The following is a 14669-nucleotide window of genomic DNA, read 5'->3' as shown; positions in this document are numbered from 1 at the left end:
AATCCGAGCACTTTGGGAGGCTGAGGCGGGCAGATCACGAGGTCAAGAGATCGAAACCATCCTGGCCAAAGTGGTGAAACCCTGTCTCTACTAAAAATACAAAAATTAGCTGGGCCTGGTGGCGTGCGTCTGTAGTCCCAGCTCCTGGGAAGGCTGAGGCAGGAAAACCACTTGAATCTGGGAGGTAGAGGTTGCAATGAGCTGAGATCACGCCATTGCACTCCAGCCTGAGCACAGAGCCAGAGTCCGTCTCAAAAAAAAAAAAAAAAAAAAGAATATTTCTCTTGGTTTTCTGAGAAACGAGTTATTGGAACCCTTATGAATTTGAATGCAAATGAAAACAGCTAAATGTTATATAATTGTTGTGTTTAAAAAGCGGATTATAAAACTGTCTGTATTACATGATTACAGTTTTATAAAAACAAAACAACAGGCCTAGATGTGTATAGTAAAGGCTGGAAGAGTCAGCACTTTCATGTTCTCAGCGGTTATCCTTGGATGTGAGATCCCATGCAGTTTTTGCTGTCTTCTTTGTGCCTGTTTTGTATGTATATTTTTTATAATCTAAAAAGTTATTTAAACATATGCAGCTAAAAACTTTTTTTTACCTGTAAAGCATTTGGTGCTAATTTTAACTTTTTTTTTTTTTTTTAGATGGAGTCTTCTCACTCTGTCACCCAGGCTGGATTGCAGTGGTGTGATCTCGGCTCACTGCAACCTCCGCCTCCTGGGTTCAAGTGATTCTCCTGCCTCAGCCTCCCGAGTAGCTGGGATTATAGGTGTGCGCCACCACGCCCAGCTAATTTTTGTGTTTTTAGTAGAGATGGGGTTTCACCATGTTGGCCAGGCTGGTCTTGCACCCCGACCTCAAGTGATCTGCCTGCCTCAGCCTCCCAAAATGTTGGGATTATAGGCCACTGCACTCGGCTGCTAATTTTAACTTTATTACATTTTTTCAAAATTGAAATTTTTTAAAATAGAGAAAACTTACTCTTTTTTTGTATTTTATGGTAAAAAAGTTAGTGCCTTAGCAAAATACAGGAATGTAGAACTTACGTTTGTTAAAGATAACCATTACTTACAGTTTGTATATCTTTTCAGACTCCTTTTAATTTCATGTGTTTGTAACTGTTGGAATAATTTTCAAGATACATTCATAAGTTAATATAATGAAAGCAAGTAATACAGAATGTACAGCATGCAAGTAATACAGAATTGTATGTGGTTGAAAGTTTTTTTTGCTTTTTTTTTTTTTTTTAATTGAGACAGGGTCTTGCTCTCTCACCCAGGCTAGAATGTAGTGGCACAATCTCAGCTTACTGCAGCCTTGATCTCCCAGGCTTAATGGATCCTCCCACTTTAGCCTCCCAAGTAGCTGGGACTCCAGGCCCGTGCTACCATGCCCAGCTAATTTTTGTATTTTTTGTAGAGATGGGTCCATCTGTGTTGCCCAGGCAGGTCTCAAACTCATGGGCTGAAGCGATCCTCCCGCCTCAGCCTCCCAAAGTGCTGGGATTACAGCTGTGAACCATCATGCCTGGCCGTATAACTGACTCTTTACTTAGCATATTGTGATTGTCTTCTTTAGTCGGTGTGCACTGCCTTATGCTTTGTCATTCTGCTGCAGTATGGCTATACCATAATTAATTAACTAACTCCTTGATGATGCTTGCTTAGGTCATTTCTGTTTTTTCATAGAGATTGTTTCAGTGAACATTTTTGTGTATCTCTTTGCATATCAAAATGCTTGTGCCAGTCTTTCTATTATACAAAGATACGTTTTAAAAGGAGAGATTATAAAATCAAACACAATGTACGTTTCAGTTTTTAAATTTTCATTTTTAGAGATAGGACCTCTCTCTGTCAGCCAGGCTGGAGTGCAGTGGTGCAATCATGGCTCACGGCAGCCTCGAACTCCTGGGCTCAAGTGATCCTCCCACCTCAGCCTCCTGAGTAACTGTGACTACAGGCGCATGCCACAACGCCCGGCTAATTTTTTTTTTTTAATTTTTTGTAGAGACAGGGTCTTGCTGTGTTGCCCAGGCTGGTCCTGAACTCCTGGTCTCAAGTGATCCTCCTGCCCTCAGCCTCCTGAGCACCCGGGATTGCAGGCTGTACTTTTACCAGGACACATGGCACATTGGGAAGTGAGAGGACTGTGACCAGGAGCCAAAAGCTCTGCGTTCCTTCTGTAGAATATAGGAAGATACTTCTTTACAGCTCATTCTGTCAACAGTGCTTCCCTTGATTTGTGCGATGATGTGAGAACCTTGCATTGGATGTTATAACTTGAGCTGTGTAATTCCTACAATATTAAAGTAACATAGAATATTGTGTTTGTGTTTTTTAAACAGGAATATGCCAAAATGGTCCAGGTCTTACAGGCCTACTGTATCATTTCAGCAGGCATCCGTGTAAGTTGCACCAATCAGCTTGGACAAGGAAAACGACAGCCTGTGGTGTGCACAGGTGGAAGCCCCAGCATAAAGGAAAATATCGGCTCTGTGTTTGGACAGAAGCAGGTAGTGTTGGTTGGTTACTTCAACGCCTCTTATTGCTCTAGATATTGTGGCAGGTTTCCATTGTCTCTTCCAGTAGAATGGAGAATAAAATCTAAGAATTTATTTATTTTTTTTTTGAGACAGAGTCTCACCCTGTCACCCAGGCTGGAGTGCAGTGGTGCTCTCTGGGCTCACTGCAACCTCTGCTTCCCAGGGTCAAGCAATTCTCCTGCCTCAGCCTCCTGAGTAGCTGGGATTACAGGCGCGTGACACCATGCCCAGCTAATTTTTTGTATCTTTAGTAGAGACGGGGTTTCACCATGTTGGCCAGGCTGGTCTTGAACTCCTGACCTCGTGATCCACCCGCCTCGGCCTCCCAAAGTATTGGATTACAGGTGTGAGCCACTGCGCCCGTCGATTTTATTTTATTTTATTTTTTTTTGAGACAGAGTCTTGCTCTATCACCCAGGTTGGAATGCAGTGGCGTGATCTCGGCTCATTGCAACCTCTGCCTCCTGGGTTCAAGCAATTCTCCTGCCTCAGCCTCCTGAGTAGCTGGGAGTACAGGCACGTGCCATCAGGCCCAGCTAATTTTTTGTATTTTTAGTAGAGACGTGGTTTCATCTTGTTGGCCAGACTGGTCTCGAACTCCTGACCTCCAGTGATCAGCTTGCCTCAGCCTCCCAAAGTGCTAGGATTACAGACGTGAGCCACTGCGCCCATACTAAGAATCGATCTTTAAAGCGCCTACCAGCACAGTGGCTCACGTCTGTAATCCCAGCACTTTGGGAGGCCAGGGTGGGCAGATGATGAGGTCAGGAGTTTGAGACCAGCCTGGCCAATATGGTGAAACCTTGTCTCTACTAAAAATACAAAAATTATCTGGGCCTGGTGGCGGGCGCCTGTAGTCCCAGCTACTCGGGAGGCTGAGGCAGGAGAATTGCTGGAACCCAGGAGATGGAGGTTGCAGTGAGCTGAGATTGCACCACTGCACTGCAGCCTGAGCCACAAAGCGAGACACCGTCTTAAAAAAAAAAAAAAGTACCTATCACAAAATTAATGTTCGAGAGCTGAATGTGTTCCATTTTATTCTTCCAGAGACACTCATATACTGCATCCTTTCACTGTCTCTCTGAAAAAGTGTAAGTTATTGTGGGCAGTGTGTGGGTTATGAATAAGTAGCCACTTGTTTCGTCTTTCTTGTATCATAAAATCAAAAGTGTTGTCCCGATGGCTCACACATGTAATCCCAGCACTTCAGGAGAAGAAATGGTTGGGATTATGTGTTTGAACCGCCCGGCCAACAATTCTGAGGTGGGAGAATCGCTTGAGCCCAGGAATTTAAGACCAGCCTGGATAACACGGCAAGATCCCATCTCTACAAAAAAATAAAAAAATTAGCCAGGTGTGGTGATGTGCACATGTAGTCCCAGCTGCTCACTCAGGAGGCTAGACAGGAGAATGGCTTGAACCCACGAGTTTGACGCTGCAGTGAGGTAGGACTGAACCATTGCACTCCAGCCTGAGCAATAGAGGGAGAGACCCTGTCTCAAAAACCAAAACAAAAAAAAAGATTCTTTTAATTTTTTTGTGCTTGTAGTGCGGATAGCTTGACTAAGAAAGAAAACAGATAAGTCCACTCTGTCTTTATTAGGAAGTAACTGTAGTAACTGTGAATTTTTTTTTTTTTTTTTAGTTGCAAAGCCTCATTCCTTTTGTTCAGCTGCCCCCTAGTGACTCCGTGTGTGAAGAGTATGGTCTGAGCTGTTCGGATGCTCTGCATAATCTTTTTTAGTAAGTATTGCTAGCAAGAGAACTACAAGTGAACATTTTATCCTGAGAGGTTTTTTTTGTTTTTGTTTTTGTTTTTTTTTAAGATAGTGATTTTAGGGCTAATAGTTTCATGGATTTTTTTTCTTTTTTTTTAGAGACGGAGTCTCACTCTGTTGCCCAGGCTGGAGTGCGATGGTGCTGTCTCGGCTCACTGCAACCTCTGCCTCCTGAGTTCAAGCAATTCTCCCGCCTCAGCCTCCTGAGTAGCTGGGACTACAGCGTGCACCACCACGCCTGGCTAATTTTGTATTTTCAGTAGAGACGAGGTTTCACCATGTTTACCAGGCTGGTCTCAAACTCCTGACCTCAGATGATCCGCCCACCTTGGCATCCCAAAGTGCTGGAATTACAGGCATGAGCCACCACGCCTGGCTAGGGATAATAGTCTTTTATGTCCTTTATAAAACTGTGAGCAGTGCTATTGCTAAGAAGGATGATTTATACAAGGGACTCAGTTACTTAATTAAAACCATGTTCCCAGTAACTGGTACATTTCAGGTGGTTTTCTGTTGAGTTAGTCTTCTTTAAGGCTCTGGTTAGTTAGACTAACTTTTAAATTATTGTATCATTTTAAATGATTTTAACTTTTTTGGCATCTGATGAAGGCAGTTCAGTGTCATTAGTTTTAGTGTAAGAAAATAGACACTTCCTGGCCAGGCGCGGTGGCTCACGCCTGTAATCCCAGCACTTTGGGAGGCTGAAGTGGGCGGATCATAAGGTCAGGAGATCGAGACCTTCCTGGCTAACACGGTGAAACCCCGTCTCTACTAAAAATACAAAAAATTAGCTGAGTGTCGTGGCAGGCGCCTGTAGTCCCAGCTACTCGGGAGGCTGAGGCAGGAGAATGGCATGAACCCGGGAGGCAGAGCTTGCTGTGAGCCAAGATCTTGCCACTGCACTCCAGCCTGAGCGACAGAGGGAGACTCAGTCTCAAAAAAAAAAAAAAAGAAGAAAATAGACACTTCCATAAATGGGATTGGTCCTGTAAAGATCTCTCTGTCTCTCTCCCTCTATCTCTCTCTCTCTCTATATATATAATATATATAAAATATATATTTATAAAATATATATAATATATACTATATGTTATATATAATATATTGTGTATAATATATAGCATACAACATACTATATATTGTATATAATACATATTATATATTGTATATTGTATATTATATATATATGTTGGGTTTTTTTTTTTTTTGAGATGGAGTCTCGCTCTGTTGCCTAGGCTGGAGGTCAGTGCCGTGATCTTGGCTCACTGCAACCTCTGCCTCCCGGGTTCAAGCGATACTCCTGCCTCAGCCTCCTGAGAAGCTGGGGCTACCAGGCCTGGCTGATTTTTTGTATTTTTAGTGGAGACGGGGTTTTACCTTGTTGCGCAGGCTGGTCTTGAACTCCTGACCTCAGGTTATCCGCCCCCCGTGGCCTCTCAAGGCTCTGGGATTTCAGGCATGAGCCACCGCACCGAGCCTAAGATCTGTATTTCTTTTTGTTTGTTTTTTTGCGTTTAGATCTATATTTCTTATTCTTCCTCCACTTGCTTTTGGCCTGTGCCTGAGATTGTAAACACGGAGCTTCGTGTCTTCGTGTGAAGGTGGTGTTCTTCCGGAAACGCCGGTGTCCCCGGGGTGGGTCTCATGTGAAGCAAGCGCTTTACTAAGATGTGAGATACAAGCTTCCTAACCGGGAGATTGTGAAAGGGGAGGGAATGTGGGCAGAATCCTGAGCACAAGTGGTTAGACTTCATTGACAAACCAGGGGCGGCAGTATGGAGGTTCTGAGAATGCATTTGAAGCGAGACCCACTCCTCTTACGGAGGATTTATCAGGAAGGATAAGGAGAGCTGCAACACATCAGTGTTGGACCCACTGCATCGCCTGTGGTGCATTGCTTGACTGTAGGAGCTTCAGAGCATTCCAGAAGGTCTGGTTCTTTGATGACTCATCAAGATTTGGAGCACAGATACCCATGCACTGCAATAGTGATACTTATCAGCACGTCACCTGGGGTTTTGTTTTCATTTCACTTTAAGAATGTGCCATGTTGGCCGGGCGTGGTGGCTCATGCCTGTAATCCCAGCACTTTGGGAGGCCGAGGCGGGCGGATCACAAGGTCACAAGTTCAAAACCAGCCTGACCAACATGGTGAAACACCATCTCTACTAAAAATACAAAAAAAGTCAGCCAGGCGTGGTGGTGCATGCCTGTAATCGCAGCTACTGGGGAGGCTGAGGCAGGAGAATCGCTTGAACCTGGGAGATGAAGGTTGCAGTGAGCCGAGATCGTGCCATTGCACTCCAGCCTGGGCAATAAGAGTGAAACTCCATCTCAAAAAAAAAAAAAAAAAAAAAAAGAATTTGCCATGTGATCATATTTCTAATCCTTTTCACTCTGGAATCCTGTCCTCACCATATTAATGTTGAATAGCATCTCAGGTTTCATTTCACAATGCGCGCATGGAGTTGGAAGGAGTTCAACAGACAGACAGTTTTTCTTTATCAACCGGCGGCCTTGTGACCCAGCAAAGGTATTTACAATTTTTTTGTATTAGTTTATTCTTTATGCCTTTGACTTTTAATGGATAACTTTTTTTCTGATAATAGGCAGTTTACATGGAACTCGGGACTTTGAGAAACATGGCTTTAACATTAACTAATTTTGGGCATTTACAGAATTCTACTGCAGATGGCTCCCAACTTAAGATGTTTCAACTAAAAAAAAAAAAAAAAGATGTTTCAACTGAAGATTTTTCTGGCCGGGAACAGTGGCTCATGCCTGTAATCCCAGCACTTTGGAAGGCCAAGGCGGGTGGATTGCTTGAGGCCAGGAGTTCGAGACCAGCCTGGCCAACATGACAAAACCCCGTCTCTACTAAAATACAAAAGATAGCCAGGCCTGGTGCCGCATGCCTGTAATCTTAGCTACATGGGAGGCTGAGGCAGGAGGATCGCTTGAACATGGGAGATGGAGGTTGCAGTGAGCCGAGATTGTGCCACTGCACTGCAGCCTGGGTGACAGAGTGAGACTGTGTCTCAAAAAAAAATTCTTTTTCTTTTCTTTTTGAGGTGGAGTCTCACTCTGTCACTCTGGTGCGATCTTGGCTCACTGCAAGCTCCGCCTCCCGGGTTCACGCCATTCTCCTGCCTCAGTCTCCTGAGTAGCTGGGACCACAGGCGCCCACCACCTCGCCTGGCTAATTTTTCGTATTTTTAGTAGAGACGGGGTTTCACCATGTTAGCCAAGAAGGTCTCGATTTCCTGACCTTGTGATCCGCCCGCCTGGGCCTCCAAAAGTGCTGGGATTACAGGCATGAGCCGCCGGGCCTAGCCAAAAAAAAAAAATATTTTTCTACTACTTTGCCTTGTTGCAGAAGTTATTTTTGCAGTAGATACCATCTTTCAAGTACCTATGGAACCATTGTTTTTCGGTATAGTATTCAATAAATTACAGAAGATACTCAACATTTTATTATAAAATAGATATTGTGTTATTTTGCCTATAGACTAATGTAAGTATTCTGAGGCAAGGCTGAGATAGGACATTCAGTAGGTTAGGTTATCACAAAGGCATTTTTGACATACAATATTTTCAACTTATGGGTTTATCAGGACATAACCCTATCATAAGTCAAGGAGCATATCTATCTGTGTACAGTTTTTTTGTTGTTGTTTTTTGGGTTTTTTTTGAGGCAGAGTCTCGCCCTGTCGCCCAGGCTGGAGTGCAGTGGCGCAATCTTGGCTCACTGCAACCTCCACCTCCTGGGTTCAAGCGATTCTGCTGCCTCAGACTCCCAAGTAGCTGGGATTACAGGCCTGCGCCACCACGCCTGGCTAATTTTTTGTATCTTTAGTAGAGACAGAATTTCACCATGTGGCCGGGATGGTCTTAAACTCCTGACCTCGTGATCCACCCGCCTTGGTCCCCCAAAGTGCTGAGATTACAGGCATGAGCCACCACGCCTGGCCTCTGTGTATAGTTGTTTAAATTGCATATACGTGAGTGTGTTTGTATGTGTATATATACATTATATATGTTGTGTGTACATATACATAAATATATAAACACATATTAATTACCAGTATATTTATTATTGTAAAAACTAAAACTATTTGAAGAAACTAAACATTTTATAACATTCTGTGTCACCTTTCAGTATAAACTGATTACATGGTTTCTATATTTTCTACAGATTTCTATATTTTCTCTTCCTTCTTTCTATTTTCCTAGGAAAATAAGGGTTCAGATTGCTTCTGCCTCAAATTTAAACAGATCATCTTGATATGATTATAGCACAACATTGTACCTCAGTAATATTTTTTGTTTCTCTTTTTCTCTTTTTATTTTTTTTGAGATGGAGTCTCGCTCTGTCGCCCAGGCCGGAGTGCAGTGACGTGATCTCGGCTCACTGCACCCTCCACCTCCCAGGTTCAAGCAATTCTCCTGCCTCAGCCTCCCGAGTAGCTGGGATTACAGGCGCATGCTGCCATGCCCGGCTAATTTTTTGTATTTGAGTAAAGACGGGGTTTCACTGTGTTGCCTGGGCTGGTCGAGAACTCCTGAGCTCAGGCAGTCCACTTGCCTTGGCCTCCCAAAGTGCTGGGATTACAGGCGTGAGCCACCACTCCCGGTCCCTGTATTTCAGTGATGCTTTAGAGTTCGCTTGTAATCTGCCAGATGTGGTTGATCTTCTAAATTTTTTAACCTATAGTGTGATGGATTCATAATTATTAATTGTAACTATTAATAATTAATGTGATATTTTGGTTTATTTCTAATGACATTTTAATGCCATAAATACGTTTTTATGTACGTTGAATGTGTTTTATGAATATTTCAGCTGTGCCCGCATTTCACTAGAATTTCTCGTAGAGCAACTTTAGGTTGGAAAAATTCAGTTTTAGGGATCTATGATTAGTGAAATATCACTTCATGAGTTGTGAGGAAATTTTTGGTGATGGATATATTCATTATCTTGATTGTGGGGATAGTTTCACAGGTGTTTGTGTATATGTCAAAATTTGTGAAATTGCACACTTTAAATATGTATAGTTTATTCCATGTTAGTCATATCTCAGTAAAGCTATTAAAAAATGTATTCTTAGGCCAGGTGTAGTGGCTCACGCCTATAATTCTAGCACTTTGGGAGGCCGAGGCAGGCAGATCAACTGAGGTCAGGAGTTCGAGACCAGCCTGGCCAATGTGGTGAAACCCCGTCTCTACTAAAAACACAAAAATTATCTGGTTGTGGTGGCGTGTGCCTGTAATCCCAGCTACTCTGGAGGCTGAGGCAGGATAATCACTTGAGCCCTGGAGGTGAAGGTTGCAGTGAGCCAAGATCGCGCCATTACACTCCAGTCTGGGTAACAAGAGTGAGACCCCATCTCAAAAAAAAAAAAAAAAGAAAAAAGAAATCCTGCCTGTAGTCCAAGCTACATGGCAGGCTGAGGCAGGAAGACGACTTGAGCCTGGGAGGTTGAGGCTGCAGTGAGCCATGATTGCACCACTGCACTCCAGCCTGTGACAAGGCGAGACCTTGTGTCATTAAAACAAAAAAAATTCCCTTCTAAGAACATGCTGGTTGGTTAGAATAGTGTGTTGTTAGAATGTGGGGGGGCCGGGAACATTTGTCATATATTCTTTTCTTCTCCTTGTATTTTGTGCAGGTCTCCAGACTTGTGAACGAGGTCTACCACATGTATAATCGACATCAGTATCCATTTGTTGTTCTTAACATTTCTGTTGATTCAGGTAAGTTCCATTGGCATTTCAGTAGAACTAGTGACTAATGCCTCAAAGAATACAATGAAATTATATAGCTCTGTTCTGACCGGAATGAGATAACAATTTATAGTCATGTAAGTTTTTGGTTTTCTTTTTTTTTCTTTTTTGAGACGGGGTCTTGATCTGTCGCCCAGGCTGGAGTGCAGTGGCACAGTCTCGGCTCACTGCAAGCTCTGCCTCCCGGGTTCAAGCGATTCTCCTGCATCAGCCCCCCAAGTAGCTGGGACTACAGGTGTGTGCCACCACACCTGGTTAATTTTTTGTATTTTTAGTAGAGATAGGGTTTCATCGTGTTAGCCAGGATGGTCTCGATCTCCTGACCTCGTGATCTGCCTGTCTTGGCTTCCCAAAGTGCTGGGATTATAGGCATGAGCCACCATTCCTGACCCCGTAATTTTGTTTTTCTTAAACAGAGTTCCCGCTTTCTACTTGAGACTATGTTAATTGTATTATTAGAAAGATGTAATTTTTTTTAATGCCAACCAAGGGAGAAAGTAGACTAAATGGTCTTCCTAATTTCACAAATAATTCATTTCATATAGTTTTTTTTCTGATTGTTAAAATTTTGGTTTATTGTCATTGAGTATTTTTTCTAGATACTTAGAAATACATATGTACATACCTTAAAAAATATCTTCTCTCCTCTTTCTCTTTCTTTCTCTCTCCCCTACTCCCATATTCTTTGGAATGAGAAAATAACTTTGTATACTGTGCTTTATCCTTAGATGTGAATGTTTTCTCTTCCATGTTATTAAAACTTAATCAGAAATGTGATTTTAATAAGTGAATTATATTCCAATGCATGATTATAGTTTGGTATTTTAATTTTTAAATTTTTCAAAATTTAAGTTGTTTTTAGTTTTTGGAAATTACAAATACTTTCCTTATAATTAAATCATTATCTGCATCTTTATTATTGTATTTTTTTTGAAACAGAGTCTTGCTGTGTCTCCCAGGCTGGAGTGCAGCGGTATAATCTCAGCTCACTGCAACCTCCACTTCCTGAGTTCAAGTGATTCTCCCACCTGCGCCTCCTGAGTAGCAGGGATTACAGGCGCCTGCCACCACGCCTGACTCATTTTTTTGTATTTTTAGTAGAGACGGGGTTTTGCCATGTTGGCCGGGCTGATCTTGAACTCCTCACCTTGACTTATCCATTCGCCTCAGCCTCCCAAAGTACTGGGATTACAGGGCATGAGCCACTGCGCTCAGCCTACACCTTTAATTATTCTTAAGATAAGTTGCTAGGAGTAGAATTACTGGGTCCGTGAATATGATCATTTTAAGGCTTTTTCTATATTGCATTCTAGATGTACCAATTTACACATCTACCTATAATGTATTAGGTATTATAATGGTTAAGCTAAATTCAGTAGGGGATTAAAATACCTTATTTTAGTTTGCATATTTAAAATTATTTTTATGTGTTTATTTGCTTTTCCTTTAACAATTCAGCTTTTCAAGCCCTTCTATATTGTGTCTATTCAAAAATTGTCTTTTGCTCATTTATTTGAGAGATGGAGTTTTGCTCTTGTCGCCAAGTCTGGGGTGCAATGGCACGATGTCGGCCCACTGCAACCTCTGCCTCCCGGGTTCAAGCGATTCTCCTGCTTCAGCTTCCCAAGTAGCTGGGACTACAGGCATGCGCCACAACGCCCAGCTAATTTTTGTATTTTTAGTAGAGATGGGATTTCACCATCTTGACCAGGATGGTCTCAAACTCCTGACCTCGTGATCCACCCGCCTCGGCCTCCCAAAGTTCTGGGATTGCAGGCATGAGCCACCGTGGCCAGCATGAGAAATGATTTCATAATTTATGAATATTAACCTGGACACTGTATTTTTTTCATAGTACTTGTGATAAATACAAGTGAATGAAATAATAGATGGGGAAATTTCTATTGTTAAAAGTGAATTTGGCTGGGCACAGTGGCTGATGCCTGTAATCCCAGAACCTTGGGAGGCCAAAGTGGGTGGATCACTTGAGGTCAGGAGTTCGAGACCAGCCTGGCCAAAATGGTGAAACCCCGTCTCTACTAAAAATACAAAAATTAACCAGTGTGGTGGCACTCGCCTGTAATCCCAGCTACTTCAGAGGCTGAGGCCGGGAGAATCACTTGAACCCAGGAGGCAGAGGTTGCAGTGAGCTGAGATCGCGCCACTGCACTCCAGCCTAGGCGACAGAGTGAGATCCTGTCTGAAAATAATAATTAATAAATAAAAGTGAATTTAAACATAATAAGTGTGTTTTCTTTTTTTCCTTAGAATGTGTTGATATCAATGTTACTCCAGATAAAAGGCAAATTTTGCTACAAGAGGAAAAGCTTTTGTTGGCAGTTTTAAAGACCTCTTTGATAGGAATGTTTGATAGTGATGTCAACAAGCTGAATGTCAGTCAGCAGCCACTGCTGGATATTGAAGGTAAGAAAAATACTGTGTACAAACAGCTTCTAAAGCTTTCAGCTAATGTGTTTCCTTATTTTTTCCAAGGTAAGCTTTTTTTATTGACATGAAACAAAGTCTCTTATACTATCATTTTTAATTTTTTTTTGAGACAGGGACTTGCTGTGTCACCCAGGCTGGACTGCAGTGGCGCCATCGTAGCTCACTGCAGCTTCAAACTCCTGGGCTGAAGCCATCTTCCTGCCTCAGCCTCCCAAGTAGCTGCCTCCAAGTACCTCTAGTTTTTTGTAAATTGTAAATGGATGATGTAATATAAGATATATGATTGGAAGAAGTCTACAGTGACTGCATTTTTAACTCCCTTGTCATGCCTTTTTTTGAGATGGAGTTTCGCTCTTGTTGCTCAGGCTGGAGTGCAATGACGTGATCTCAGCTCACTGCAACCTTGAAGCCTCCTGGGTTCAAGAGATTCTCCTACCTCAGCCTCCCGAGTAGCTGTGATTACAGGCGCCTGCCACCACACCTGGCTAATGTTTGTATTTTCATTAGAGATGGGGTTTCTCCATGTTGCCCAGGCTGGTCTCGAGCTCTTGAGCTCAAGCGATCCTCTAGCCTTGGCCTCTGAAAATGCTGGGATTTCCTGACTTCTAACAGAATTTAGGCCGGGCGTGGTGGCTCACGCCTGTAATCCCAGTACTTTGGGAAGCCGAGGCGCGCAGATCACGAGGTCAGGAGATCGAGACCATCCTGGCTAACATGATGAAACCCTGTCTCTACTAAAAATACAAAAAATTAGCCCGGCGTGGTGGCGGGCGCCTGCAGTCCCAGCTATTTGGGAGGCTGAGGCAGGAGAATGGCGTGAACTCGGGAGGCAGAGCTTGCAGTGAGCTGAGATCCTGCCAACGCACTCCAGCCTGGGCGATAGAGCGAGACTCTGTCTCAAAACAAACAAACTAACAAAAAAACTGTAACAGTATAGTTTAATCTGTTTTTAATTTGAGATTATTCAGTCTGTCCTTCTCTGTGATTTGTTGCTTTCTCATTATTTCGTTTGTGAGATTCACCCACGTCATGTGGCAAAATTCATTTATTCATTTGCTGTACAGTGTTCCATTATAGTCAGATACCGTAATTTGTGAATATTGGAATTGTTTCCAGTTTGGGGCTATAATGAAGAATGCTGTCATGAACATCCTTATCCATGTCTTTTGACGAGCATGCATAGGTAGTTCTTCTTCTTTTTTTGCGAGGGAGTCTCACTCTGTCACCCAGGCTGGAGTGCAGTGGAGTGATCTTGGCTCACTGCAACCCCCGCCTTCCAGGTTCAAGTGATTCTCCTGCCTCATTCTCATCCTCCGTAGTAGCTGGGATTATAAGTTTGTTCCACTGTGCCCTGCTAATTTTTTTTTGTATTTTTAGTAGAGACGAGGTTTCATCATGTTGGCCAGGCTGGTCTTGAACTCCTGACCCTGGGGCACAGGATTACAGGCGTGAGCCACTGTGCCTGGCCGAGCAGGTACTTGATAGTAGTGGCTATGCTGGGTTGCAGGTGTGCATACATTCAGATTTAGGAGGTATTCCCAGAGAACTTTTCAAAGCAGCTGTACCAGGTTCATTCCTACCAGAGGTATTCAGTCATTCCCCTCGATCCTGATCTGTGTGAGAATTTGTTGTTTTAAATTCCTGGCTCCATTTCTCCTGGTGAGTATATATGGCCACATCAGATTGTGTTGGTTTTGAGACAGAGTCTCGCTCTGTCACCCAGGCTAGAGAGCAGTGGCGACATCTTGCTCATTGCAACCTCTGCCTCCCGGGCTAAAGGGATTCTTGTGCCTCAGCTTCCCAGGTAGCTGGGATTACAGATGTGCCCCACCTCACCCGGCTAATTTTGTATTTTAGTGGTGAGCCAGGGTTTCGCTTTAAGGTTGTCCAGACTGTCCCCAACTCCTAGCCTCATGATCCACCTGCCTTGAAGCCTCAGCAAGCTGGGATAATATAGCTGAGCCAAATTGAGAGACCAGGATCACTGAGATTCCTGATTCACATCTCTGCCCATTTCTGGTTTTGCAGCAATCCTAGCAAAAATGCATGCAGCGGACGGGATAGCTCCCCCTGGTAGAAAAGCAGGATCATTCCCTTCATTAAGGAC

The 14669-nt window shown here is 43.2% G+C and overlaps 1 protein-coding gene across 1 annotated transcript in view; it reads left to right on the top strand.

Moving 5' to 3' along the window:
- Positions 1-14669, top strand: part of PMS2 (PMS1 homolog 2, mismatch repair system component) — a 31621-nt gene that overhangs the window by 7916 nt on the left and 9036 nt on the right. Inside the window, 6 exon segments of the mRNA XM_031665619.1 lie at positions 2355-2522; positions 4198-4295; positions 6764-6863; positions 10000-10084; positions 12383-12538; positions 14591-14668. Of these exon segments, the coding sequence (XP_031521479.1) occupies positions 2355-2522; positions 4198-4295; positions 6764-6863; positions 10000-10084; positions 12383-12538; positions 14591-14668 (685 nt within the window).

The sequence above is a fragment of the Papio anubis genome, chromosome 4, assembly GCF_008728515.1.
Source record: "Papio anubis isolate 15944 chromosome 4, Panubis1.0, whole genome shotgun sequence".
Lineage (NCBI taxonomy): Eukaryota > Metazoa > Chordata > Mammalia > Primates > Cercopithecidae > Papio > Papio anubis.
Note: the sequence above shows the minus strand (reverse complement) of the source record. Positions and strands in the feature narration are given on the sequence as shown.